Consider the following 27,955-nt stretch of genomic DNA (forward strand, 5'->3'; position numbering starts at 1 on the left):
TGTCAAATTAAAGCACATGGGATTGGGGGTAGCATGTTGAGATGGATAGAAAACTGATTATTCCTACTCTTTGGCAGACAGGAAACAAACAGGTCTTTTTCCAAATGGGGTATGAGTGGGGTACTGCAGGGATCAGTGCTGGGACCCCAGCTATTCACTATATATATTAATATATATTAATGGTTTAGGTGAGGGAACTAAATTTAATATCTCCAGATTTGCAGATGAGGGTGAGCCGTGAGGAGGATGCAGAGATCCTTCAGTGTGATTTGGACAAGTTGAGTGAGTGGGCAAATGATAGGTCGATGCAGTACAATTTGAATAAATGTGAGGTTATCCACTTTGATAGCAAAAAATGGGAAGACAGATTACTATCTAAATGGGCATAAATTAGAAGGGGAATGTTCAACAAAACCTGGGTGTCCTCGTACACCAATCACTGAAGGTAAGCATGCAGGTGCAGCAGGCCGTAAAAATGGCAAATGGTATGTTGGTCTTCATAGCGAGTACAAGTGCAGGGATATCTTAATGCAATTATACGGGGCCTTGGCGAAACCACACCTGGAATATTATAGGCAGTTTAGGTATCCTTGCTCTAGAGGGAGTGAAGAGAATGTTTACCAGACTGATTCCTGGGATGGTGTCACTGACGTATGAGTGATTGAGTTGCTTGGGATTATATTCACTGGAGTTCAGAAGAATGACGGGGAATCTCATAGAAACGTATAAAATTCTAAGAGGACTAGACAGGGTAGCTGCATAAGAATGTCCCCAATGGTAGGGGTACCCAGAACCAGAAGTCACAGTCTGAGGATACAGGAAAACCGTTTAGGACACAGATGAAGAGAAATTTCGTCATTCAGAGAGTGGTCAGCCTATAGAATTCACTATCACAGAAACATTGCATGTTTTCAAGAAGCAGTTAGATATAGCACTTGAGGTGAAGGGGATCAAAGGATATGGGGGATCAAACTCGATAAGTAGCATGCCCACCTGAATTTTCACCTGAAGAGGGAGAAATGTGCCTTCCAAGTGGCCGAATTAACCTATTTAGTCTACTGAGTATGGCAAGGGGTTACATCCAGTAGAGGATAAGGTAAAGAACATCAAGGAAGCAGCAACCCCAAGGAACACCACAGAGTTAAAATCCTCTTGGGATTCATCAATTATTATGGAAAATTTATCCGAAGCCATTTTCCATGCTTCTCCCCTTGCATACCCTGCTATAAAAATACCAGAGATGGTCCTGGGAAGCTCCGCAGGCAGAGGCTTTATCAAAAATCAAATGTCAGCTATTGTCCTCTAATCTACTGGCCCATGTTGACCCTTACAAAGAACTTATATTGACTTGTGACACTTCCCCATACAAGATTGGGGTGGTGCTGTCACATTGCTGAAAAGACGGGATGGAAAAGTTTATTATGTACGTGCATAGGACCTTTCGGATGTGGAGTGAAGGTATTCTCAGATTGAGAAAAAAGGGTTGGCAGTCATATATGGTGTGAAAAAGTTCCATCAATGTGTCTATGGTAGACATATTTCTGTGTTAACGACCATAAACCCTTGCTGGGCCTTTTCAAAGAGGACAAGGCAATTATTGGCAGCCTACGAATATCTTCCAAAACACCACTCTGGGACCCAGATAGTTAATGCCATAGGCCTGGCTCCTTTACCAGCATTGGAAGAGGTTGTGATGGCTTTAAATTTTTTAGTGACTCTGCCAGTGTCCACAAGGCAGATTAAGGCCTGGACCCAAAAGATCCAAACTTAACTAAAATGGATTCCAAGGGCCAACCTCCGAAGGAATTAAACCCCACCGTATTAGCTTAGTGTTGAGGATGAGATTATTCTTTGGGGATCCTGAGTAGTTGTCCCACCCCCAGGACGACATCCAATATTAACAAAATTACATAATGGCCGTCCGGGAGTATCAAAAAAGAAAATGCTGGCTAAGAGTTGTGTCTAGTTGCCTGGTCTTGACTCTGACATCACAGACTTGGTGAAGTGATGTGGCCTCCCTACACCCTTGTTCGATCATGGGTATGTGTACATGTGGACTTTGTGGGGCCCTTAATGGGTTCGATGTTTTTAATCATGGTAGACCCACACTCCAAATGGTTGGAGGTACACCGCATGGGCTCTACGACTACGATTGAGAAATTATGGCAAAGCTTTAGTACACACGGAATACCAGAAGTCCTGTTTTCGATAACAGCACGGCCTTTACGAACAGTGATTTCCAGAATGTTGTGCCCTCTAATGGCATCCAACATGTCTGAACTGCAGTTCATCACCCCTTGTCGAATGGACTGGCAGAACGGCTGGTCCAAACCTTCAAAAATGGCATGAAGAAACAACTGATGGCATCCATGGAGACCAAACTGGCATGATTTTTGTTTGATGACAAGCAGTAGAGTTTGGAAGCACTTTAAAATTCAGCAAAGGAGGACCAAAGGATTGATTAAGAAGGGGAAAAAAAATGAAAGGAAGGTGGAGGGGAACATAAAAACTGAAAAACTGACTGTAAAAGTTACTGTAGGTATGTAAAGATAAAAAAGATTGACAGTTAGAGACAGAAGAATTCATAATGGGAAACAAAGAAATGGCTGGGGAACTAAATTCATACTTTGCTTCATAGAAAATAGAAGCAGGAGTAGACCAGTTTGATCATCAAAGAGAAGGGGAGAGCTCAGACCAAAGGATTGAGATGTGTTTACTTTAATGCCAGGAGTATCGTGAATAAAGGGGATGAGCTCAGAGCGTGGATCGATGCCTGGAAGTGTGATGTGGTGGCCATTACGGAGACTTGGATGTCTCAGGGACAGGACTGGATGGATACTCCAAGTGCCGGGATTCAGATGTTTCAGGAAGGACAGGGAGGGAGACAAGAGAGGGGGTGGAGTGGCACTGCTGATCAGGGATAGTGTTACAGCTGTAGAGAAGGTGTATGCTGTGGAGGGATTGTCTACAGAGTCTCTGCGGGTGGAAGTTCGGAGTGGGAAGGGGTCGATCACTTTGCTGGGAGTTTTTTTATAGGCCGCCCAATAGTAACAGGGAGGTGGAGGAGCAGATAGGGAAACAGATCCTGGAGAGTTGCAATAATAGCAGAGTTGTTGTGATGGGAGACTTTAATTTCCCAAACATAGATTGGGATATCCCTAGGGTAAGGGGATTGGATGGGGAGGAGTTTGTTAGGTGTGTTCAGGAGGGTTTCCTGACACAGCATGTGGACAAGCCTACAAGAGGAGAGGCTGTACTTGATCTGATACTGACCAATGAACCTGGACAGGTGTCAGATCTCTCAGTGGGAGAGCATCTTGGGGATAGCGATCATAACTCTATCTCCTTTATGCCTGCATTGGAAAAAGGGAGGATCAGGCAAGCTAGGAAAGCGTTTATATGGAGTAAGGGGAAATATGAAGACATAAGGCAGCAAATTAGAGGAGTAAATTGGAAGGAGGTATTCTCGGGGAAATGTACTGAAGAGAGGTGGCAGTTTTTCAAGGAATGTCTGTCTAGAGTTCTACAGGACAACGTTCCAAGCAGACAGGGAGGAGTTGGTAGGTTAAAGGAACCGTGGTGCACGAAAGCTGTGCGGGACCTCGTCGAGAAGAAAAGGAAAGTGTACAAAAGGTTCAGAGAGCTTGGCGATGATAGGGATCTAGTATGAGTATACGGATTGTAGGAAGGGACTAAAGAAGGAAATTAGGAGAGCCAGAAGGGGTCACGAGAAGGCCTTGGCAGGTAGAATTAAGGAAAACCCTAAGGCGTTCTATAAATATGTGACGAGTAAAAGGATGAAACGTGAAGGAATAGGGCCTATAAAAGGTGAAGGCGGGAAAATCTGTACGGAACCAGCAGAAATGGCAGAGGTGCTTAATGAGCATTTTGCCTCGGTTTTTACAGAGGAGAAGGACCTGGGTGGATGTACTGCGGGCTTGCAGTGGACTGAAAAGATGGAGTATGTGGACTTTAACAAAGAGGATGTGCTGGAATCTTTGAATGGCATCAAGATAGATAAGTCGCCGGGTCCGGATGGGATGTACCCCAGGTTAATGTGGGAGACGAGGGAAGAGATTGCAGAGCCTCTGGCGATGATCTTTGCGTCGTCGATGAAGACGGGAGAGGTGCCGGAGGATTGCGGATGTGGTTCCTATTTTCAAGAAGGGGAATAGGGATAGCCCAGGAAATTACCGACCGGTGAGTCTAACCTCAGTGGTTGGTAAGCTGATGGAGAAGATCCTGAGGGACAAGATTTATGAGCATTTAGAGAGGTTTAGTATGCTCAAGAATACTCAGCATGGTTTTGTCAAAGGCAGATCGTGCCTTACGAGCCTGGTGGAGTTCTTCGAAAATGTGCCTAAACACATTGACGAAGGGAAAGCGGTAGATGTGGTTTATATGGATTTTAGCAAGGCGTTCGATAAGGTCCCCCATGCAAGGCTTCTAGAAAAAGTGAGAGGGCATGGGATCCAAGGTGCTGCTGCCCTGTGGATCCAGAACTGGCTTGCCCAAAGGAGGCAGAGTGTGTGTATAGATGGGTCTTTTTCTAATTGGAGGTCGGTCACCAGTGGTGTGCCCCAGGGATCTGTTCTGGGACTCTTGCTGTTTGTCATTTTCATAAATGACCTGGATGAGGAAGTGGAGGGATGGGTTGGTAAGTTTGCCGATGACACGAAGGTTGGTGGGGTTGTGGATAGTCGGGAGGGATGTCAGAAGTTACAGAGGGACATAGATAGGATGCAAGACTGGGCGGAGAAGTGGCAGATGGACTTCAATCCAGATAAATGCGTAGTGGTTCATTTTGGCAGGTCAAATGGGATGAAGGAGTACAATATAAAGGGAAAGACTCTTAGTACTGTAGAGGATCAGAGGATTGTAGAGTACTCTAAAATCGGCCCCGCAGGTGGAGGAGGTGGTTAAGAAGGCATATGGTGTGCTGGCCTTTATCAATCAAGGGATTGAGTTTAGGAGTCCAGGGATAATGATGCAGCTACATAAGACCCTCGTCAGACCCCACTTGGAGTACTGTGCTCAGTTCTGGTCGCCTCATTACAGGAAGGATGTAGAAAAGATTGAAAGGGTGCAGAGGCGATTTACAAGGATGTTGCCTGGATTGAGTGGCATGCCCTTATGAGGATAAGCTGAGGGAGTTTGGTATTTTCTCCTTGGAGAGACGTAGGATGAGAGGAGACCTAATAGAGGTATATAAGATGTTGAGAGGCATAGATTGGGTGGACTCTCAGAGGCTTTTTCCCAGGGTGGAAATGGCTGCTACGAGAGGACACAGGTTTAAGGTGCTGGGGGGTAGATACAGGGGAAATGTTAGGGGGAAGTTTTTCACACAGAGGGTGGTGGGCGAGTGGAATCGGCCGCCGTCAGTGGTGGTGGAGGCAAACTCAATAGGGTCTTTTAAGAGACTTCTGGATGAGTACATGGAACTTAATAGGATGGAGGGTCATAGGTAGGCCTGAAAGGTAGGGTTATGTTCGGCATAACTTGTGGGGCCGAAGGGCCTGTTTTTCTATGTTTCTATGTTTCTAAATTCAATCTTCTAATCTTCCCTACCCCCGCCCCCCTTATCTGAGGAAGGATGACCTTGCTCTAGAGGGAATGCAGCGAAGGTTTACCAGGCTGATTCCTGGGATGGCAGGTCTGACATTTGAGGAGAAACTCAAGTCGGTTAGGATTGCATTCATTGGAGTTTCGGAGAGTGAGAGGGGATCTCATAGAAACATATCAAATTAAAACAGGATAAGGCAGGGAAGATTTAGAAAGAATGTTCCTGATGGTAGGGGAGTCCAGAACTAGGGGTCATAGTTTGAGGATAAGGGGTAAACCTTTTAGAACTGAGGTGAGGAGAAACTTCTTCATCCAGAGAGTGGTGGTGAATGTGTGAAATTCACTTACACAGGAGGTAGTTGAGGCCAAAACATTGTCTGATTTCAAAAAGAAATGGTCTCGAGAAAATTTCCCCGAGAATATATCTCTTGGAGCAAAAGGGATATGGGGGAAAGGCAAGATCAGGATATTGAAGTTGATGATGAGAATGAATGGCAGAGCAGGCTTGATGGGCCGAATGGCCTACTTCTGCTTCTATTTTCTATGTTTCTAAGTTAATTGAATCAGCTGAAGCCTGGCATATGTGAAGTTCGGGATCTCCAGAGGAGGCGAGGATGGATCATTCATTCAACATTTCTGGCTGAAATCATAGAAACCCTACAGTGCAGAAGGAGGCCATTCGGCCCATCATGTCTGCACCGACGACAATCCCACCTATACCCTATCCCCGTAATCCCACCTATTTACCTGCTAATCCCTCTAATTTACGCTAAGGTGCAATTTAGCATGACCAGTCTACCTAACCTGCACATCTTTGGACTGTGGGAGGAAACCGAAGCACCCGGAGGAAACCCACGAGACACGAGGAGAACGTGCAAACTCCACACAGACAGTGACCCAAGCCGGGAATCGAACCCGGGTCCCTGGAACTGAGACAGCCATGGTAACCACAGTGCCACCGTGCCGTGCAGCTGAAGATCTGCAAGGCATCCCAATCAAAATTTACAACCATCCAATTTTGAAGAAGCAGTCACCAACAAGTGAGCATGTTTTCAGGAACTGATACAAATGGACAATTGGAACAGAAATCCCTTGAATTTTCTGATCTTTACTTTCCACACCCCTTTGAATCTTGCAATGCTGGAATAGATCACTGGGTGGCATCCACCTGCATATCTCCATTGGTTAGTTCATTGCTTCACATGGTGTGGGGAGCAAAGGAGCCCCTAGGAGACTTTTTCTAATACATGGGCCGGAATTTTCTGGCCATTCCCGTCGGCAGTATCTTCCAGTCTCACTGATGGCAAGGCCTCACCATGGGTTCCCTGGCAGTTGCAAACAATGGGAAACCCTGTTGATAGCGGCAGGACCATAAGATCCCAGTGCCAGCTAATGGCGGACCACCTCCGCCGCTGTGAAATATGTCACCAGGGCCATGGAAAATCCTGTCCATGATCTATGAAAAAGGACATTTTTTTCAGAAATGCCCGAATCAAATGCTATCATCTCCTTTACAATGTCATGCAAAGCATCACTGGGAAAGAGATTGATTACATAATTATGTATCTCTCCCCTTTCAAGTGGGATGGGTTCAGCAGTCTTCTAACTACCTTGACATGAACCTTGGAGCTAGAGTACATATTTACTGAACATTAGAGAGCTCAATTGACCAGGGCAATTCAAAACACATGCAACTATTTTTGTAATGCATGAATCTAGACAGTGCGTGTGGGAACTTGACTGAAAATTAGTGACTTGTTGGTTAGTGGGTCCACAGGCAGTGGTCACTCTTCACATATGAGAGTAGAGAGAGAATATGTGGGCATAAGGCACAAAGTCTGATCTGTAAGCTCATTCCGGTCTACTGTAAATATCTGGAAGGTAGTGGTAGTAAGTTCACCACATTTCTTTGGAGCTAAATCAAAGACTGAATTTTCTGTCAGGAGGTTAGAACAAAGAACAAAGAATAGTACAGCACAGGAAACAGGCCCTTCGGCCCTCCAAGCCTGTGCCGCTCCTTGGTCCAACTCGACCAATCGTTTGTATCCCTCCATTCCCAGGCTGCTCATGTGACTATCCAGGTAAGTCTTAAACGATGTCAGCGTGCCTGCCTCCACCACCCTACCTGGCAGCGCATTCCAGGCCCCCACCACCCTCTGTGTAAAAAATATCCCTCTAATATCTGAGTTATACTTCGCCCTCTCATCTTGAGCCCGTGACCCCTCGTGAACGTCACTTCTGATCTGGGAAAAGGCTTCCCACCGTTCACCCTATCTATCCCCTTCATAATCTTGTACACCTCTATTAGATCTCCCCTCATTCTCTGTCTTTCCAGGGAGAACAACCCCAGTTTACCCAATCTCTCCTCATAGCTAAGACCCTCCATACCAGGCAACATCCTGGTAAACCTTCTCTGCACTCTCTCTAACGCCTCCACGTCCTTCTGGTAGTGCGGTGACCAGAACTGGACGCAGTACTCCAAATGTGGCCTAACCAGCATTCTATACAGCTGCATCATCAGACTCCAGCTTTTATACTTTATACCCCGTCCTATAAAGGCAAGCATACCATATTTCTTCTTCACCACCTTCTCCACCTGTGTTGCCACCTTCAAGGATTTGTGGACTTGCACACCTAGGTCCCTCTGTGTTTCTATACTCCTGATGACTCTGCCATTTATTGTATAACTCCTCCCTACATTATTTCTTCCAAAATGCATCACTTCGCATTTATCCGGATTAAACTCCATCTGCCACCTCTCCGCCCAATTTTCCAGCCTATCTATATCCTGCTGTATTGCCCGACAATGCTCTTCGCTATCCGCAAGTCCAGCCATCTTCGTGTCATCCGCAAACTTGCTGATTACACCAGTTACACCTTCTTCCAAATCATTTATATATATCACAAATAGCAGAGGTTCTCAGTTTTAGAGTAAATAGTTTATCAAAAGTGAATTTTTAGTCTTGCACACACAAAATTGTGGGTTTGGATGTCCAATCATTGTAAATGCTGAAAAAGTAAAGGTGCCACTAACCATGATCCTGAGGCAAAAGGCACCTTACGAGTGTGGAATTGGTTTCCTGAAGCTTACGGATCAACCCCTCTAGTCGTTTTACTCGTTTCACAACCCGACTGCTTTGCTGTCTCAAGTGTTTAAGTTTGGTGTTCTTTTTCATGAATTGGTCTTTAAGGAATGCATTGTGTGGTGGGGACAAGCAGTAGGAGTGCAGCGAATTGATTAGTTTACATGCACCAGAAGCAGATGGGGTAGCATCATCAAGAAATGGAACAGTGCCGTCAATCAGCAGCCTTTCAACATAAGGGGCCTGGCCGCCATCAGACTTCAGAGTGCACTGCTGTTCAACAACTGTATACTCAACTGGTTCAACTGGCACGGAGGAAGACTGGAAGGTGACACCACTTTCATCCACCACAGAAACTCTCTGAGGCATATGATCACTGCCCACAGTTAAAAAACTGGAGTTGAGAAGCTCAGTTGCTTCACCATCCAATACTTCAGAGGTCAGGTTGCCACTGGACGTCCTTTCCTGATTCACTGGAGCCTGCTGTATTTTGGCTGCACTCTGGCAACAATTGCGTCCACCATTTATTTTCTTCTGATTGTCTGAGAAGTGAAAGATGGAAGGAACAGCATTGAATTTGAGTCGATGCAGCTGGTCCTCCTGGCGCTTCTGAAAGCTATCCTTGGTGAAGTGAACGCTGCATAAGAAGGAAAATTTGGTTGGTCTCCAGTCACTCCGCCCAACAGCAGCAATCCATTTTGCCAAACGTTTGGCATCTTTCAAAGGGAATCTGGCAGGAGAACAGAAAAAACTGAAAATAACCCTTGAATCACCCCTTTCAACTGCACCTTTCAGTTTTTACGAAAAAATAATACAATTACTCTTCCAACATCCGGAACATTTTCTCTAAATAAAGTTAACAAGTAGTCCAGAGCAAAAGGGCATAACCTTAAAGTTAGGGTAGGCCATTTGGGGTGATGTCTGGTAATTACTTCACACAACGTTTAGTAGAAATCTCTCTCAAAAAGCTATTGAGGATAGTGGTGTGGTGGGGGGTGGTGGGGGCGGCTGTTTAACTGAAAATTTAAAAACTGGGATTGATAAAATTGTTCGGTAAGACTCTTAAAGGTTACTGAGCTAAAGCATGGATTAAAGATCCAGATTAGCTATGATCCAATAGACAGTTACAGAGGTCCCAAGTGAAATGGCCAAATCTGTGATGTCTGGGCCCAGGACACAAAACTGCTCATAATTCAACACCAAAATGAAAGATCTCTTCTGAAGAAGCCACAAGAGGTGATTGGTGTTGAAAATAAATGTTAGGGCCACAGTAGAGTTCAAGCACATTGCATGGGCAGTGCAGAGGCAGCTGTACATTGCATCAACACTTATTGTAACCTCAATGTCTTTGATCAGAACAAAATTACAATCAGCCCACAGGAAAGTATGACACAGAGAAAAGCTTCAACAGAACTCTCAACTTTCAAAGCAAAAAGCAGTTGGTAGCAGGTCCCCTTTACCTGTATATCCACCTTTTAATGCTCTCACTCAATTTCAAAGTTTCGCCCATTGTGTCTCAAGTAGTTTTATTTTTCCTGGATAGATGGACTGAAATGGATATTTATCAGAACCAAACATTTAGATCAGGACTGCCCCTGGACTGAACAATCAGTCATGAAAATAGGTTGTTTCCACAGTTCATGCTCAGACCCTCCATTTTGACAAAGAGCAATGTACTCAGTGAAAATGCTCAAACTCAACTCTTCTGAGGTTACAAGAACATCCATTATTCCCTGACTCAATGTGATTCCTCACTTAGCCATCAACTTACTGTATCAGACAGATGGACAAAATACTCTATCAGTGTTGATTTCCTGTTTGAATAACGTGGCATAAAAAACAAAGGGCATAGCAGCATGAGTAGGCCATTCAGCCCTTTGAGCCTGACCTGCCAATAAGATCACGACTGATCTGGTTTTCGCTTCGACCCCGCTCTCCTGTCCTCCCTTGTCAATCAAAAGTCTGTCTAACTCAGCCCTCACAATTGTAAGTTTTCATTATTCAGGCACAGGTGCAAAATTTCAATAAAATAATGTTCATACTTGTATTTATACAGCACCTTTTCACAAAAAGTCTCAAAACACTTTGCGATAAATGACTCAAGGTTGAGAAATTCATATTAAATTGGACACTGTTGTGACGAAATACAAGCTGTCAGAAATTCGAATGTCACTCATTAACATGAAAAGTTTATGGCTGACAGAGATTGGATAGTAAAAATTAAGTGACACTTAAACGAGATTAAAATCATATCCTTAAAAAAACAAGTGACCTGTTACTTTTCTACAATGGGCACATTGACAAGCTTGGTTCAAACAGGGCTAGAGCAGCACTCCAGACAGACTGAGTGGGTTAGGAGCCTGTTATGATGGGTCAAATCCAGCTCTGACCAACAGAGGTAAATGGTCTCCTCCTTTTATTACACTCTGGCATTCCATTTCAAAATGGTCATTACAAATGGTGCAAAGGTATTTTGGTTTTCTACATGGATGAAATACTTCAATATAATTATGATACATGTAATATTCACTGTATACATTCAATGTGCGTCATACTGCCCAAGGGAGTTTCATACAATTCCACTCCCTCGGTTCACCATGGCGGAAAGGTCTTAGACCTTCCCCCATTGCCCCTCTGTGGTGGCTGCCTCAAGCTTTAGTGCATCTCGCAGATTTAAAATGACCATTTTGAAATGTCTGCAATGTTGCTTTAGCTGTATTGAAGCATCTCAGAATGCAGAAACCTGAATATTATTTTGCACTTGATGGTCATTTTGAAATTTTTGTAATGTTCTTTCAGATATTTTACAAATAAATTTTATTTTTCGCAACAAAAGGAATTAGCATTCCGTTTCCAATAGGCATTGACCCACCAGAGGAAACGGCCTATAATTTACACATTGGTAATCGCACCTAAAAAGGCTTCAAGGATGTTGGTTGTAGGAATGCCAAGTATCACACTGGTGTAGCAAAGGTTCTGCTTGGAAAATTGGTGTTAAAGTAATATGCCAAGATAAAGATCTCCAATAGATTGACCCATTTCCTGTCATGTACAAATTACGATTCCTTAATTACTGTAATTAATGCCACCACGTTGTTTTATGCTCCACTTATCAGGGTTGTTCCTTGCCATTATTTTTAAGGCTTTTGTGGTTAAAATTAGCTGTAGGACAAACAGATTGTTATGGGTTAATTAATTACAGCCCCAAGGTGGATTTACCCAGATGAACTAGTAATGGCTTCCCAGTTCAGGTGACACTCCTTTGTCTGTACATGGGAATTACCACAATTAGACTAATTGTTATAGTTGCTGAATTGTTGATCTGAAGCAATTTAACATAAAAGCTGTGTGATGTTACTTCAGTGGCTCCAAGTGGAGAGGATCTCTAACTTCTTACTGTGTTTACCCCAGTCCAACACCGGCATCTCCACATGATGTTACTTCCCCTGGGGTCCCACAGAATTAAATCTACTCTGCTCCTCTGTGAGTAATAAAATGCACACTGGAGAAAGTTGACCATTAATTTCAGACCATAACTATACCATGCATTCTCTCTTTGCCAAGAAACACAAAAACGGGCATTTTGAAACTTGCAAGGAAACAAAGGCAGGTTGATGCTGGGGATCACTCAAGGGTGAGAGGATCTGCACCCTTGATGTCTCCCTGTATTTCTGGGGGAGTTGAGGAAGAAAGGAATGAGATGGGTGCCCAGGATTCCCTGCCAAGCTGGGAGCAGCAGCAACAAGGTAGTGAAGGGTGTGATGACAAGAGACGAGTGGCGTGTAAAGGGGTGAGTGAAACCTGAGGACCTGTGGGCAAATAATGAAAAATTACCTCGACTGGTTAAAAACAAGGAGATGAAGGCAGAGGATTCTCGCTCAGCATCACAATCTTCAACACAGGGAAAACAGGCCAGCATATGCTCACAGTTCCACTACTCCATGGGAGAAGTAAAACAAACCTTCCCTTTCACTTCCTCGGTGACCTCTTTTAAAAACTACTGTAAAATAACTAGTATAACTGATCTGCCTAGATTTTCCTTTGGTCATTTAATATCGCCTGCCTTCCACCCTATCACTCTCCTTTTCATCTTTACCCTTTCATGCTTAAACTCTGTTGGATCACTGGCTTTTTACAGTTCTGACAAAAGGTCACCTATCCACTTTGCTCTCCACAGATGCTGCCTGACCTGTTGAGTGTCGTGGACATTGTTTTTATTTCAGGATTTCCGGACTCTGCAGTATTTTGCTTTTTCAAACTTATGCTGAATGTGGCCCATGCCCAAGTGCCAGGATGTGAAATCAGACAACCCTGCTCTTAAGTAAATGTAAACCCAGAATGGAAGCAATAAATGTTCAATGATTTAAACTGTGGCAGAACTTTGAGCCACAGCTGAGGAATACTGCAACTAGTGCTGGTTTGCAGTGAACAATTTGCAATAATGCAGCATCTTTAATGGTCAAAACATCCAAAGGCATTTCATAGGGGCAAACAGAGGGGTACACTGAACAGGAAATGGAAATTGAGTTAGAGGGGGAGATCAATTGGCAGAAATAGGTTTTATGTTTGTTTTGGGGAGAAGCAGGGGTAAGAAGATGAGGGCTCCAGACTGATGTAGTTCCCTACTCCATGTAGTTCTATTAGTGCAGCAAATACTTATAGTTATGATTCTGCTCCCCCTAAAAAAGGAGGCACATCTCCAAGGGGTACTTAATCAATGCTGATGTTTCCCTACCTGGGGTTCCTCAGTCAACAACCAGGGGGCTAAAGATGGAAATTATGATTCCTCACTCCCTGGCTCCCATGGCTACATTGACAGATGTACAACGTTGGGCCTTCCAATTGAGGAAATTCATTGTGACAAGTCTCGAGCTTCAGATTTTTCATATGATAAAATTGGGATAGAGGAACAATTCATAAAAGCAATTTCTTGTATACTGTCTTTCCAACAACCCTGAGTTGGAGGTGGTGAGAGGGAGGACCAGAGTTGGCAAGCGCCTTGAGAGAAAGGAATGGAGACTGCTTAATGGAAGTTAATGCGAGGATGGGAAGAGAAGGGCACTAGCTATCAGGGGATAGGGGTCCAAGCGAGGTGGAGAGGGGTGGAGTGGAGAAATGAATGGAGTTGGTTGTGGGGACGAGGATTTCCCATAGAACTCAAAAGCAAACAAAAATACTCAACACAGGATCCAACTTGTATAATACTCAGTTACACAGGATCCAAGTGATATAACGGTAAATTCAAAAACCTTTGTAGATCAAACTTCCAGGCATGCTTTAACCACAGTGCGCCTGCTCTGGCAGCACCCACACCTCCTCCCACTCATTTGTTTAATTTATTATATACTGAGCAGACAAAAACTCTAGTGGGGATTTTTCGGTAGCTTGATCTGAAGATTCTCAAGTGTTGATGGGTTTTCGTGCTTGTTAAACTCAACACAAAAGTGCAATGAGTTTTTGAACTAAAAATCTGAAACTAAATCACAAGAAAATAATTTTACATGGGGAACATCTTTTAAAGTGGAATGAATGGACATTGCAAAAACAGACTATCCTGATCTTGTATGGTTATACCCACCTGTGGAATGAGATGGATTTGGCTACTTTACCCTGCCTGTTGGTACAGGAATGGGCTGAACAAGATATCACCATTTTCCAGCTAGATTTCTGCCAGCTTATTTAACAAACCCTTGTCACAGTTGAGAAGCAACAGCATCCGTACAACAATATGGCGTCTTAGTCACATCCACTCTGAACTGCTGTGAGGCAAACATGACGTACAACAACATGGCGCTAGCCACATCTGGTCCACCAGGCACAGAACTGAAGTAAATGCGAGCCCGCATACTCCAAGCTACGGTAAATAAATGCACAAACGCCCCGACGGCACCCCTTACTTATTGCTCATCATTTCAATCAAACTGCAAAATAATTTATTTCCATACATCAAGATGGCGCTGCCGGAACTTCCGATGAACAACCCAGCGAGGGGGGGAAAGGGGAGGAGGAAAGGCACTACTGCGCATGACCAAGCTCACCCGGAGATGGGGCGGTAATGACGTCAAAGCCGTTCTTGCCCCCTGATTGGCCGGTTTGAGCTGTCACTCCGCGTTGCCGGGTGGATCTCAGTGTGTGACAGCGGATTGTGCAGAATGGATGCAGGTAGGCCCGGGCCCCAGCCTCACAACCCTCACCTGTAAACCCGCTCCCCCCCACCCCGATCCGCCCCACCCCTCCGTCCCTCCCCCCCACGATCCCTCCCCCCCGATACACCCACCCCTCCCCCCGATCCCTCCCCCCCACACCCCTCCCCCCCGATTCCCCCACCCCCCCGATTCCCCCACACCCCTCCCCCCCGATTCCCCCACATCCCTCCCCCCCGATTCCCCCACACCCCTCCCCCCCCGATTCCCCCACCCCCCCCCGATTCCCCCACCCCCCCTCCCCCCCGATTCCCCCACCCCCCCTCCCCCCCCGATTCCCCCACCCCCCCCCCCGATTCCCCCACCCCCCCTCCCTCCCCCCCACACCCCTCCCCCCCGATTCCCCCACCACTCCCCCCCCGATCACCCCACCCCTCCCCCCCCGATCACCCCACCCCTCCCCCTCCCTCCCCCCCACACCCCTCCCCCCCGATCCCCCCACCCCTCCCCCCCACCCCTCCCCCTCCCTCCCCCCCACACCCCTCCCCCCCAATCCCCCCACCCCTCCCCCTCCCTCCCTCCCACACCCCTCCCCCCCGATCCCCCCCACCCCTCCCCCCCCGATCCCCCCACACCGCTCCCCCCCACCCCTACCCTCCCCCGCCAATCCCCCCCTCTCCCTCCCATCCCCCCCGCACCCTCTTCCCCCCGCACCCTCTTCCCCCCCGCATCCTCTTCCCCCCCCGCACCTTCTTCCCCCCCCGCACCCTCTTCCCCCCCCGCACCCTCTTCCCCCCCGCACCCTCTTCCCCCCTGCACCCTCTTCCCCCCGCACCCTCTTCCCCCCCGCACCCTCTACCCCCCCGCACCCTCTTCCCCCCGCGCCCTCTCCCCCCCCCGTGCCCACTTACCCCCCCGCGCCCACTTACCCCCCGTGCCCACTTACCCCCCCGCGCCCACTTACCCCCCCGCGCCCACTTACCCCCCCGCGCCCACTTACCCCCTCGCGCCCGCTTACCCCCCCCGCGCCGACTTACTCCCCGCGCCGACTTACCCCCCGCGCCCACTTACCCCCCGCGCCCACTTACCCCCCGTGCCCGCTTACCCCCGTGCCCGCTTACCCCCCGCGCCCGCTTACCCCCCCGCGCCCACTTACCCCCCGCGCCCACTTACCCCCCCGCGCCCACTTACCCCCCCGCGCCACTTACCCCCTCGCGCCCACTTACCCCCCCGCGCCCACTTACCCCCCCGCGCCCACTTACCCCCCGCGCCCACTTACCCCCCCGCGCCCACTTAGCCCCCCGCGCCCACTTACCACCCCCGCGCCCACTTACCCCCCCGCGCCCTCTTCCCCCCGCGCCCTCTTACCCCCATCGCGCCCTCTTGTCGCCCCCCCGCGCCCTCTTGTCGCCCCCCGCGCCCTCTTCCCCCCCGTGCCCTCTTACCCACCCGCGCCCACTTACCCACCCGCGCCCACTTACCCCCCCGCGCCCATTTACCCCCCGCGCCCATTTACCCCCCGCGCCCATTTACCCCCGCGCCCATTTACCCCCGCGCCCATTTACCCCTGCGCCCATTTACCCCCTGCGCCCACTTACCCCCCCGCGTCCACTTACCACCCGCGCCCTCTTCCCCCCCGCGCCCTCTTCCCCCCCGCGCCCTCTTCCCCCCCCGCGCCCTCTTCCCCCCCCCGCGTCCTCTTCCCCCCCGCGCCCTCTTCCCCCCGCGCCCTCTTCCCCCCGCGCCCTCTTCCCCCCCGCGCCCTCTTCCCCCCCGCGCCCTCTTCCCCCCCGCGCCCTCTTCCCCCCGCGCCCTCTTCCCCCCCCGCGCCCTCTTCCCCCCCCGCGCCCTCTTCCCCCCCACGCCCTCCTTCCCCCCCCGCGCCCTCCTTCCCCCCCCGCGCCCTCCTTCCCCCCCGCGCCCTCCTTCCCCCCCGCGCCCTCTTCCGCCCACGCCCTCTTCCCCCCCGCACTCCCCCCTTCCACCCCGCACTCCCCCCTTCCCCCCGCACTCCCCCCTTCCACCCCGCACCCCCCCTTCCACCCCGCACTCCCCCCTTCCCCCCCGCTCCCACCCCGCTACCCTCCAGCGCCCTCTGCCTCCCCCTCCACCCCCCCTTCCCCCCTCCCCGGCTCCCTCCTCACCCACCCCCCCAAGGCGCCCTCCCTACACCCCTCCCCCCCCCCCCCCCCCCCCCCACCGCCCCGGCACCCTCCTCCTCCTCTCCCCCCCCCCCCCCCCCCCACCTGTCTGTTTCACCCCTCCGCCATGTAATAACTTATTGCTTTCATGGTAAACTCTGACATACATGTCACTCTCAACATGTTGTGTTGCTGTTGAATGTTTTACAGCATATTCTGTTTTTTGTCTTTATTTAAACTGTGCACTGTTTACATTTGGTTTGTAATGGACTTGAAGAAAACTCCAGCAAATTTTCCCATGACCCACTGAACAAAGTTATTGATCTGTTACGTGGAAGTATCCCTTCATGTGGCCAGGTGTTGCTCTTGGGAGAGGGAGAAAAGGTGAAAACTTGGAGGGCTGGCCACCCTGACCTGCTATTTCTGGCAGCTGGTGATAAGAGGCTCAGACACAGCTGTTCTGTTGATGCCCTGGGCTGTGAAAGTGAATTTCATGCGCAAAGTCGAGAGGAAAAATGAAAGATTCTGAAACAATGCCATTTAAAATACGAAAAATCCAACGTTCAAATGTCCTGCTGAAGGTATTGATTTTTGTGATGAAAAACCAGCTTTAATTAGGGGTCCGTCAGAGACAAGATCAGTGTTCTGGCTCTGAAAATGTCTTCATTTGTTTTTGTAAACACTGGCAAGGCAGCAGTTATTGCCTATCCCAAAATGCCCTGAGGATATTGAGTGAAATAGGATGCATAGGACTGGAAACTACTCTTCTCTCCAACTTTGTTTCCATCTTCCACAAGTATGTTTTGTCTTTTGATGTGCAGAGTACTGTATAAATGCAAATTGGTGGCTATAGCTTCCTCCTGGATCCATCCCTGGAAAATATCTCTTCCCCAAGCTCTGTACAATGGCACTTTTAAGCTTCCAACGGTCTAACTTTTTGTTTTCTCTCTGCCATTGGTTGGTAATCTGCGCAATCATTCTCTCATAGAATCATACAGTGCAGAAGGAGGCCATTCAGCCCATCGAGTCTGCACGACCACAATCCCCATAACCCCATATGTTTACCCTAGCTAGCCCCCCTGACAGGGCAATTTACCATGGCCAATCCACCTAATCTCTACATCTTTGGACTGTGGGAGGAAACTGGAGCACCCGGAGGAAACCCATGCAGACATGGGGAGAACATGCAAACTCCACACAGACAGTGACCTGAGCCGGGAATCGAACCCAGGTCCCTGGCCACTGTGCCACCGTGCCGCCTGAAAAAAATAAATTTGAACAATGAAGTCTCATTCGTGCCTTTGATATTCTTGTTGTCAATAAGACTCTGCTGTCTCTCGTCCTGCTCGTTTCCCCTGCTATGCCCACCATCTTGTCCAAAGGGCACTGAGTTGAGTATATATGGCACACAACTGGTTTAGGCATTCATCAGCAATCAAGCTGGATCACATCAAACACTACGAAGCTCTGCTGTTAAAGCAACATACTACACCAGGATTGCGAGATGACCTGGGCATTTTTCCTTCCACCACTAGCTGTCTCCTTAAATCTTGCCGCTGTCCCCTCTGGATGGGCCACAATCTTCTGCAATGAAACACTGAGAAAATCAAAGCCATTGTTTTACACACTTGGCCACAAATTTCATCCCCTTTCTTGCTGCTGTGTGATTGTGAGATGGACATCTGACCCGACATCCTCTCCATCACAAAAGACACTTACTACCATCTCCATTTCCACTGTTGCATCAGGCAATGTGCTGCTGAAACCCTCACTTGTGCCTTTGTTGCCTTGAAGTTTGAGTATTTGAGCCCTCCCTGGCTGCCTTTCCTTTTTTTTTAAGGAGCTCCCACTTCTTTGATCAAGCTTTTTAATCATCCATCCACTTTTTGTGGATTAAACTATGCTATCTTGCTTTGCCCTCATCAACAGACCTTACATATGCAGGTACACTGATCCTCCTTCATTTCTGACTAGGAGGTTGTGCTCAAATTCTGGAGTGGGGCTTGAAGCCCTGACATCTAATTTAGAGGTAAGTGCGACTACCAAGCTAAGGCTGGGACTGTCTTCCTGTGCTGAGTATAATTCATGCACATCTACGTTACTGATGATCACATACTGCATTCAATCCTCAGCTATATTCATATTTTAATAATGTTACAATGTAGACTTGCCTTTAGGCATCGAGGCAATCTACACTTTTTAACACACTGCCTGAGATGGTAAACCTGATGACCACCAGCAATTAATGTTCCTGTAGGAACTCTATTTGAATACTTTATTATATGTGAATGAACAATCAGCACTTGAAATCCACAGTTGGCGCTGTACAGAAGCTGTGTGTTAAGCTGGCCCATGCCGGTCACGTTTTTGCTTTTTGTGAAGCGATTTCTTACAGTTGACTGCTCCATAAATTATGACTGTAATTGAGCTTTAAGTTATGGGAATTGGATTCAGCGTTTGCCTCTCCATGAATTTGATGGAGAGATAGAATGCCAATGCAGATTTTGTGCAGCCACTTTACCCATTCTACTGTCTCCAAAAGCCCAGATGCGTCAATGTCTTTTGTCAGATTGTTCAGCAGGGCACATTTCTAGAGCTGTGCCAAAGACTAAGCAAACTCTCAATCAACCTCATTGCAGGAATGGAGTGGCTACTCCTGGGCAGGGCCACCATCACCTTTGCCTTTAGGCATCTGGACCCTTCCAGATTGCTACAGGGATGTTTGCAACGTAGATGTATGCAGCTTAGCTCTAGTGCATTGTTCCATAGGAACAGGAGCAATGGTGTGATAGGACTATCCAAATTCATCATCTGGCTGGATGCTCCAAAGTCCAGTGGCCATCTGGGACCATGCTTACAATGCAAGGACCTACCTGAACTGAAAAGACTTCAATGTCATCTGTGTTCAGCTGATTAATGATAGGTCAATGCCCACTTCAACCCAAGGCATCCATATTTGAAGGCAAAAAAAAAGGGTAGCACAGTGGTTAGCAGTGCTGCCTCACAGCTCCAGGGACCTGAGTTCGATTCCAGGCTTGAGTCATAGTCTGTGTGGAGTTTGTACATTCTCCCCGTGTCTGCGTGGGTTTTCTCTGGATGCTCCGGTTTCCTCCCACACTCCAAAGATGTGCTGGTTAGGTTGATTGGCCATGCTAAATTGGCCCTTAATGTCCCAGAATGTGTAGGTTAGAGGGATTAGCGGGGTAAATGTGTGGGGTTGTGGGGATAGGGCCTGGGATGGGATTGCTGTTGGTGCAGACTCGATGGGCCGAATGGCCTCCTGCACTGTAGGGTTTCTATGAAGTACAGACTTTAAGTATGATTCCTCAGATGATGGCTACCCCAACTATGGCTAATCACACTCTTGTATCTGGCATGGACAGAACAGTGTGTTAAGAAAACTGAAGTCCATGTACCAGTGGCACCTTGAAACAGTGCTTTTGGTCAGCTAGGAATTGGTGATAAATGTGGTATTGCCAGTGTTTACAGAAATTTTCTAATTTCTCTTCTCAGGCCTGGTTCCAATTTTTAGGCTAGTCCTAGTTTTCCTCCGGTTGGGGAAATATCAGTTTCCATGAATATTGTGAATTCACAAGTGGTGCTCCAAGTGGACTTGGGATTTCTCCCCCACAGACTCTGCTGCAGATCCTCCTGGAGTTGATACATGCTCCACTGTAGAAGGGGTACTGAGAAATGCAATTGCTATGTGGGCTTCTGGATATTAGTAAACAACACCTCACCTGGTGCTTTGACACTGGAATACATCCAGCCGACTGTTTTGCTCATATACAAATCTTTTTCCAAGGTTGTATGAAGGTCAAATCCCTGCAAGTTGCTCCTCTCAAGACATATTGTAATTCACCTAGTGCTACCTCCTTAAAACTTAATCTTTTGGGGATTGATGTAATTGTTTTGGTTCTTGTGACAGGTGGGGTGAATCACGTTGCGTGCCTATGAAATGCTCCTTGCTTAAATGGCACCAAGACAGCTGATGGGCTTCCTGGGCGAACCTGCGAAAATAGAACTAGCACATGTTAAACTGACTGGAATAGAGCCTTTAAACAATAGCTATGTATGCTGTGTTGGTGTGTGTGTACTTGTGTAAAGAGAGTTATTAAGGAGCAGAAAACCAAACAAAAGAAGTATGATGGGCTTCAGCCTGGGAGAAGCTTCCAAGGTCATACTATGGCAATTGGTTTATTGGATTCCTGATCGGGAAGGGAATTAGGGGTTATAGGGATCAGGCGGGTAAGTGGAACTGATCCACTTCAGATCAGCCATGATCTTATTGAATGGCGGAGCAGGCTCGAGGGGCTAGATGGCCTACTCCTGCTCCTATTTCTTATGTTCTTATGTAACTTTACTGAAGATTGAGGTTGGCTCTCCTCCTGTTTGTTTTCTTCTCTCTTATGAACTATTTAGGCTTAGCATGGTGAATTTCCCACTTTCACTCCCTCGACTTCCAGTTGTGACTCTTCTACCTGTTCTCCCAGTATTGCTGTTGTCCCAATTGGGTTGTAGTGAAATGCTCTCACTCTCAACCACAAGACAATCTCCTTCAACTTTAAATTGTGCTTTTACTTTTTGCTTATTTTCACACAAAAGCACCCAACTCTACCTCTCTCAGCTCTTGATTTGCTGACGGCTTGTCCGTCATCCAATCTTGAACCAACTCCTCGAATTTCTCAGGGCTAAGGAAATTTGGCATGTGCTCTACGACTCTCCAACTTTTACAGATACACCATAGAAAGAATTCTTTCTGGTTGTATCACAGCTTGGTGTGGTTCCTGCTATGTCCAAGACCGCAAAAAATTACAAAGGGTCGTAAATGAAACCCAGTCCATCACTCAAACCAGCCTCCCATCCATTGACTCTGTTTACACTTCCCGCTGCCTCGGAAAAGCAGCCAACATAATCAGGGCCCCCACGCACCCCAGACATACTATTTCCTTCTTCCATCGAGAGAAAGATACAAAAGTCTGAGGACACGTACCAACCGACTCAAACAGCTTCTTCCCTGCTGCCATCAGCCTTTTGAATGGACCTATATATTAAGTTGATCTTTCTCTACATCCTAACTATGACTGTAAAACTACATTCTGCACCCTCTCCTCCTCTATGTATGGTATGCTTTATTTGTATAGTGCGCAAGAAACAATACTTTTCACTGTATACTAATACATGTGACAATAATAAATCAAACCAATCTTGGATGATGAATGAAGGCTGGTAAATCTATACCGAGGAATAAGACAAAGCTTTAAGCCTCTTGTTTTGCTAAGAAAGCCAGTTGAGGCATTGGAGTAGATGATGGTTGTTGAGGCTTACCAAGCTGTCTAGCACAAACCTGGACAGATCAAAGTTTTCTTGCTGAGCTGTAAATGTAATTTTAAGATAGTTACAAGCTACTAAGTGTCTGAGCATTTATGCAATTAAATCCATAGTACGGTGAATCTGGACATTAGGCAAGACAGGCTCCTGCCCAGAAGTAACTCTAAGATTCAGGACACATTAACATTTGCTACTCCTGTTTAGTAAGTCATCCAGTGAAACCACTGCAAGCATTTCAGCTCCTTTTATATTATAATATTACTTGTAATGGTCTCTGCCTCAAAGCTTGAACTCACTAGTCTCTATTTTAGTGCGAAATGCAGTAAGGTGCTGTCATTTAAGTTCAGTTACAAAGTCCAATAATGCTGTGTTGTATGCTTATCTTTACATATCTGATAGAATCCTACAGTGCAGAAGGAGGCCATTTGGCCCAGTGGGTCTACATCGACTCTTCAACATAGCGGCCTGCCTAGACCCCATCCCTGTAACTCCACGTATTTACCCCACTAATCCCCTTAACCTGCACACCTTGGGACACTAAGGGGCAATTTAGCATGGCCAACCCACGTAACCTGCACATCTTTTGATATTGTCTTGTATTACATTTTTATAAATTTAATTCTCCTTGTTCCCTACCCAGTATTGTGGGCTTTGAGGGAGGTGAATTTCGCAAGTTGCCTGCTCCCTTCCCATTTGCTGATGCACTTCTAGGGATGTAGGTCATTCAGTTCTTTAAGCCTATTCTATTTGTTGAGAATTTTTTTTGTATCGACTATTTCATTGTATGTGGGTATTGCTAGCAAGGCCAGCATTTGCCCACTCCTAACTGCCCTTGAAGGTGCTGCTCAGCTGCCACCTTAAACCACTGACTGGAGACTTTTTGAGTATTTTGCTATGGTTTGGGACAACTGAGTGGCTTAGTTGGCCATTTTAGAGGGCAGTTGAGATTCAACCACGTTGCTGAGAATCTGGAGTTACACATAGGCCAGACCCACAGTATGCTCGAAGCCCCCAAATGATCAGGGAGAGATAGAAGATGGAGAGAGAGAGCAGATATGTAGACAAATCACAAGTGTAAAAATAATGGAATGATAATAGGAGAAATCAACTTGTCCAATATTAATTGGGAAAGGCAAAGTGTGAAAAGCTTAGAGGCAAAATTCTTGGAAGTGCAACCAGGCGATCTTTTTGAGCCAGCACAGAGAGAGCCCTACAAGAGATGTACTTGACCTAATTTTAGGGAATGAAGCCGGGCAGTTGGCAGACGTGTCAGTGGGGGAACATTTCGGTGATAGTGACCATAACTCAGTGGGATTTAAGATAGTTATGGAAAAGGACTAAGATGGACCAGAAATAAGGTTTCTGAATTGGGGGAAAGCAAATATTAATAGGATTTGACAGGATCTAGGCAAAGTGGGCTGAGAACAGCTACTTGTAGGAAAATCCACAGCAGAGCAGTGGAAGTCATTCAAAAAGGAAGTAGAGAATACAATGCCAACATATCCTTGTTAAAGATATCCTTGTTAAAGTGCAGAGATCCCTGGATGTCAAGGGAAAAAAATAGAGGCTTATGACAGATTCAGGGAGCCCAGAACAGTGGAAGCCCTGGAGGAATATAGAAAATACTGCAAAGTACTTAAAAAAAAAGAGAGCATAGAGGGGCCGTGAAAAAACACTGGTGGGCATAATAAAGTAAAATCCCATGGTGTTTTATAAGTATATTAAGGATAAGAGGGTAACCATGGAAGGAGTAGGGTCCATTAGAAACCTAAGTGGCAACCTGTGTGTGGAGCCGAAAGAGGTAGGTAAGTTAATAAATTAGTATTTTCCATCAGTGTTAACTAGGGCCTGGGTGGGATTGTGGTCGGCACAGGTTCGATGGGCCAAATGGCCTCCATCTGCACTGAGGGGATTCTATGATTCTATATAGAAAGAAGGGAGAGGGACTGTGATATAATTGAACAATTTAGCATTTAGAAGGAGGTGTTAGTGGGTTTAAAAGTGGGTAAGTCCCAGGCTCAGTTGAGATGCATCCTAGCGGCTCTGGTGCTATTTTCAAATCCTCTCTGGCCACAGGAGAGGTACAGTAAGAAGTCTCACAACACCAGGTTAAAGTCCAACAGGTTTATTTGGTAGCACAAGCTTTCAGAGCGTCGCTCCTTCTTCAGGTGAGTGAAGAGTTGTGTTCACAAACGGCATACATAAATACAGACTCAATTTACAAGATAGTGGTTGTAATGCAAGTCTTTACAGGTAATCAAGTCTTAAAAGTACAGACAATGTGAGTGGAAAGAGGGTTAAGCATAGGTTAAAGAGGTATGTATTGTCTCCAGCCAGGACAGTTAGTGAGATTTTGCCAGCCCAGGCAAGTCATGGGGGTTACAGATAGTGTGATATGAACCCAAGGTCCCGGTTGAGGCCGTCCTCGTGTGCGGAACTTGGCTATCAGTTTTTGCTCGGCGATTCTGTGTTGTCGTGTGTCGTGAAGGCCGCCTTGGAGAACGCTTAGCCGAAGATCAGAGGCTGAATGCCCGTGACTGCTGAAGTGTTCGCCAACAGGAAGAGAACACTCCTGCCTGGTGATTGTCGAGCGATGTTCATTCATCCGTTGTCTTGGCGTCTGCATGGTCTCCCCAATGTACCATGCCTCGGGACATCCTTTCTTGCAGCGTATCAGGTAGACAACGTTGGCCGAGTCGCAAGAGTATGTACCGTGTACCTGGTGGATGGTGTTCTCACGTGAAATGATGGCATCCGTGTTGATGATCCAGCACATCTTGCAGAGGTTGTGTGGTGTTGTGGTCACTGTTCTCCTGAAGGCTGGATAGTTTGCTGTGGATAATGGTCTGTTGGAGGTTGTGTGGTTGTTTGAAGGCAAGAGGTGCGGGTGTGGGGATGGTCTTGGCGAGATGCTCGTCCTCATCGATGACATGTTGAAGGCTTCGGAGAAGATGTCGTAGCTTCTCTGCTCCGGGGAAGTACTGGATGACGAAGGGTACTCTCTGCCATGTCCCATGTTTGTCTTCTGAGGAGGTCGGTGCGGTTTTTCGCTGTGGCGCATCAGAACTGTCGATCGATGAGTTGTGCGCCATATCCTGTTCTTATGAGGGCGGCTTTCAGCGTCTGTAGGTGTCTGTTGCAATCCTCCTCATCTGAGCAGATCCTGTGTATACGGAGGGCTTGGCCGTAGGGGATGGCTTCTTTAACGTGTTTAGGGTGGAAGCTGGAGAAGTGGAGCATCGTGAGGTTATCCGTGGGCTTGCGGTACACTGAAGTGCTGAGGTGACCATCGTTGATGGAGATGCGTGTGTTCAAGAATGCAACCGATTCCGGAGAGTAGTCCATGGTGAGTCTGATGGTGGGATGGAACTTGTTGATTCCATCATACAGTTGTTTCAGTGAGTGTCCACCATGAGCCCAAAGGAAGAAAATGTCATTGATGTATCTAGTGTATAGCGTCGGTTGAAGGTCCTGTGCAGTGAATAGGTCTTGTTTGAACCTGTGCATGAAGATGTTGGCATATTGAGGTACGAAATTGGTCCCCATGGCTGTTCCGTGTGTGTGGATGAAGAACTGGTTGTTCAAGGTGAAGACGTTGTGGTCCAGGCTGAAGATGCTGAATTGTAGAATTGCACCTGGAGATTGGCAGTTATCGGCGTTGAGTACTGAGGCAGTTGCAGCAATGCCGTCGTCATGGGGGATGCTGGTGTAGAGTGCCGAGACATCCATTGTGGTGAGGAGTGCTCATGGTTCAACTGCTCCATGTGTGCTGAGTTTCTGTAGGAAGTCCGTAGTGTCGCGACAGAAGCTGGGGGTTCTTTATACAATGGGCTTCAGGATGACCTCGACATAGCCGGAGAGGTTCTCACACAGGGTCCCATTGCCTGATGGCCGGGTGTGTATCTGCGGGAGGCAGTAGAGATCTCCAACGCGGGGAGTATGTGAGATGAGAGCACGGAGGGTTCTCTGAAGGTCCGGATCAAAAGTCTTGATCAGTCTGTTGAGTTAACAGGTATATCCTTTGGTTGGATCTGCGGGTAACTGTCTGTAATGTTCCTCGTTGTTCAGTTGTCGGTACACTTCTTTGCAATAATCCATTCTGTTCAGTATGACAGTGGCTTCTCCTTTGTCTGCTGGTTTGATGACAATGTTGGGATTGGTCTTTAGAGCGCGGATGGCGTTGCGTTGTGCTTGGGTGATGTTCGGGGCTGTCTTGTGAGTGCGGCTGATGAATCTGGCATTGATGCACCTCCAACGGCTTGGGCATACATGTCGAGTCAAGGGCAGCGGCCTTCCGGAGGAGTCCAATTCAACTCTTTCCTCTTCGTTCGCTGCACCGCGGATCTCTGTCGGCTGTTCCAGTTCATTGGCTGTCTCATTGTGTTCACTATTGGCCTCCTGGGGTTTGTGGAAGAACTCCCGCAGCCTCATTCGTCTGATGAATTCCTCTGTGTCTGCTGCGAGACTGATGGGGTCCATTTTGGTGGTGGGGCAGAAATTGAGCCCTCGGCTGAGAACTTTAATTTCGTCTGGTTGAATTGTGTAGTCCGACAAGTTGACAATGGACTTCCCTGCAGTGGTACTGTTTTCTACTGTGATACCGGGGGAGGCTTGGTTATTGCTGGTGGTGATGCCGAGTTTCTCAAGTTTCTCATTTCGCATTCGCACTTCAATATGCCAACATCTTCATGCATTTCTTCCTTTGGACTCATGGCGAACAATCACTGAAACAACTATATGATGACATCATCAAGTTCCATCCACTATCAGACTCACCATGGACTACTCTCCAGAATCGGTTGCTTTCTTGGGCATATGCATCTCCATCAAGGAAGGTCACCTCAGCACTTCACTGTGCCGCAAGCCCACGGATAACCTCATGATGCTCCACTTCTCTAGCTTCCACCCTAAGCACATTAAAGAAACCATCCCCTACGGACAAGCCCTCCGTATACACAGGATCTGCTCAGATGAGGACGATCGCAACAGACACCTAAAGACGCCCTCGTAAGAACAGGATATAGTGCTCGACTCATCGATCGACAGTTCCGACGCGCCACAGCGAAAAACCGCACCGACCTCCTCAGAAGACGAACACGGGACACAGCGGACAGAGTGCTCTTCGGCGTCCAGTACTTTCCCGGAACGGAAAAACTACGGCATCTTCTCCGGAGCCTTCAACGCGTCGATGAAGACGAGCATCTCGCCAAGGCCATCCCCACACCCCCACTTCTTGCCTTCAAACAAACGCACAACCTCAAACAGAGCATTGTCCGCAGCAAACTACCCAGCCTTCAGGAGAACAGTGACCACGGCACCACACAACACTGCCACAGCAACCTCTGTAAGACATGCCAGATCATCGACATGGATGCCATCATCTCATGTGAGAACACCATCCACCAGGTACACGGTACATACTCTTGTAATTCGGCCAACGTTGTCTACCTGATACGCTGCAGGAAAGGATGTCCCGAGGCATGGTACATTGGCGAGACCATGCAGATGCTACGACAGCGAATGAATGAACACCGCTCGACAATCACCAGGCAGGAGTGTTCTCTTCCTGTTGGCGAACACTTCAGCAGTCACGGGCATTCAGCCTCTGATCTTCGGGTAAGCGTTCTCCAAGGCAGCCTTCACGACACATGACAATGCAGAACCGCCGAGCAAAATCTGATAGCCAAGTTCCGCA

At 47.5% G+C, this 27,955-nt stretch overlaps 2 protein-coding genes across 3 annotated transcripts in view; one reads left to right on the top strand and one right to left on the bottom strand.

The window, feature by feature from the left end:
• Positions 1-14,622, bottom strand: part of thap4 (THAP domain containing 4) — a 78,102-nt gene extending 63,480 nt beyond the window's left edge. Inside the window, exons 1-2 of one of the 2 annotated variants that reach the window (XM_078209261.1) lie at positions 14,591-14,622; positions 8,597-9,375 (exon numbers count right to left, since the gene is read on the bottom strand). In XM_078209261.1, coding sequence (XP_078065387.1) covers positions 8,597-9,014 — 418 coding nt within the window. In that variant the 5' untranslated portion in view covers positions 9,015-9,375; positions 14,591-14,622. Of the gene's footprint in view, positions 1-8,596; positions 9,376-14,223 lie in introns of both variants that reach the window. The other variant, XM_078209260.1, reaches the window with a different exon arrangement.
• Positions 14,623-14,750: 128 nt separating this feature from the next.
• atg4b (autophagy related 4B, cysteine peptidase) overlaps positions 14,751-27,955 on the top strand; it is a 79,886-nt gene continuing 66,681 nt past the window's right edge. Inside the window, exon 1 of the mRNA XM_078209250.1 lies at positions 14,751-14,807. Within this exon, the coding sequence (XP_078065376.1) occupies positions 14,798-14,807 (10 nt within the window). The 5' untranslated portion in view covers positions 14,751-14,797. The remainder of the gene's footprint in view (positions 14,808-27,955) is intronic.

Source organism: Mustelus asterias, chromosome 3 (assembly GCF_964213995.1).
Source record: "Mustelus asterias chromosome 3, sMusAst1.hap1.1, whole genome shotgun sequence".
In the NCBI taxonomy this organism is placed as follows: domain Eukaryota; kingdom Metazoa; phylum Chordata; class Chondrichthyes; order Carcharhiniformes; family Triakidae; genus Mustelus; species Mustelus asterias.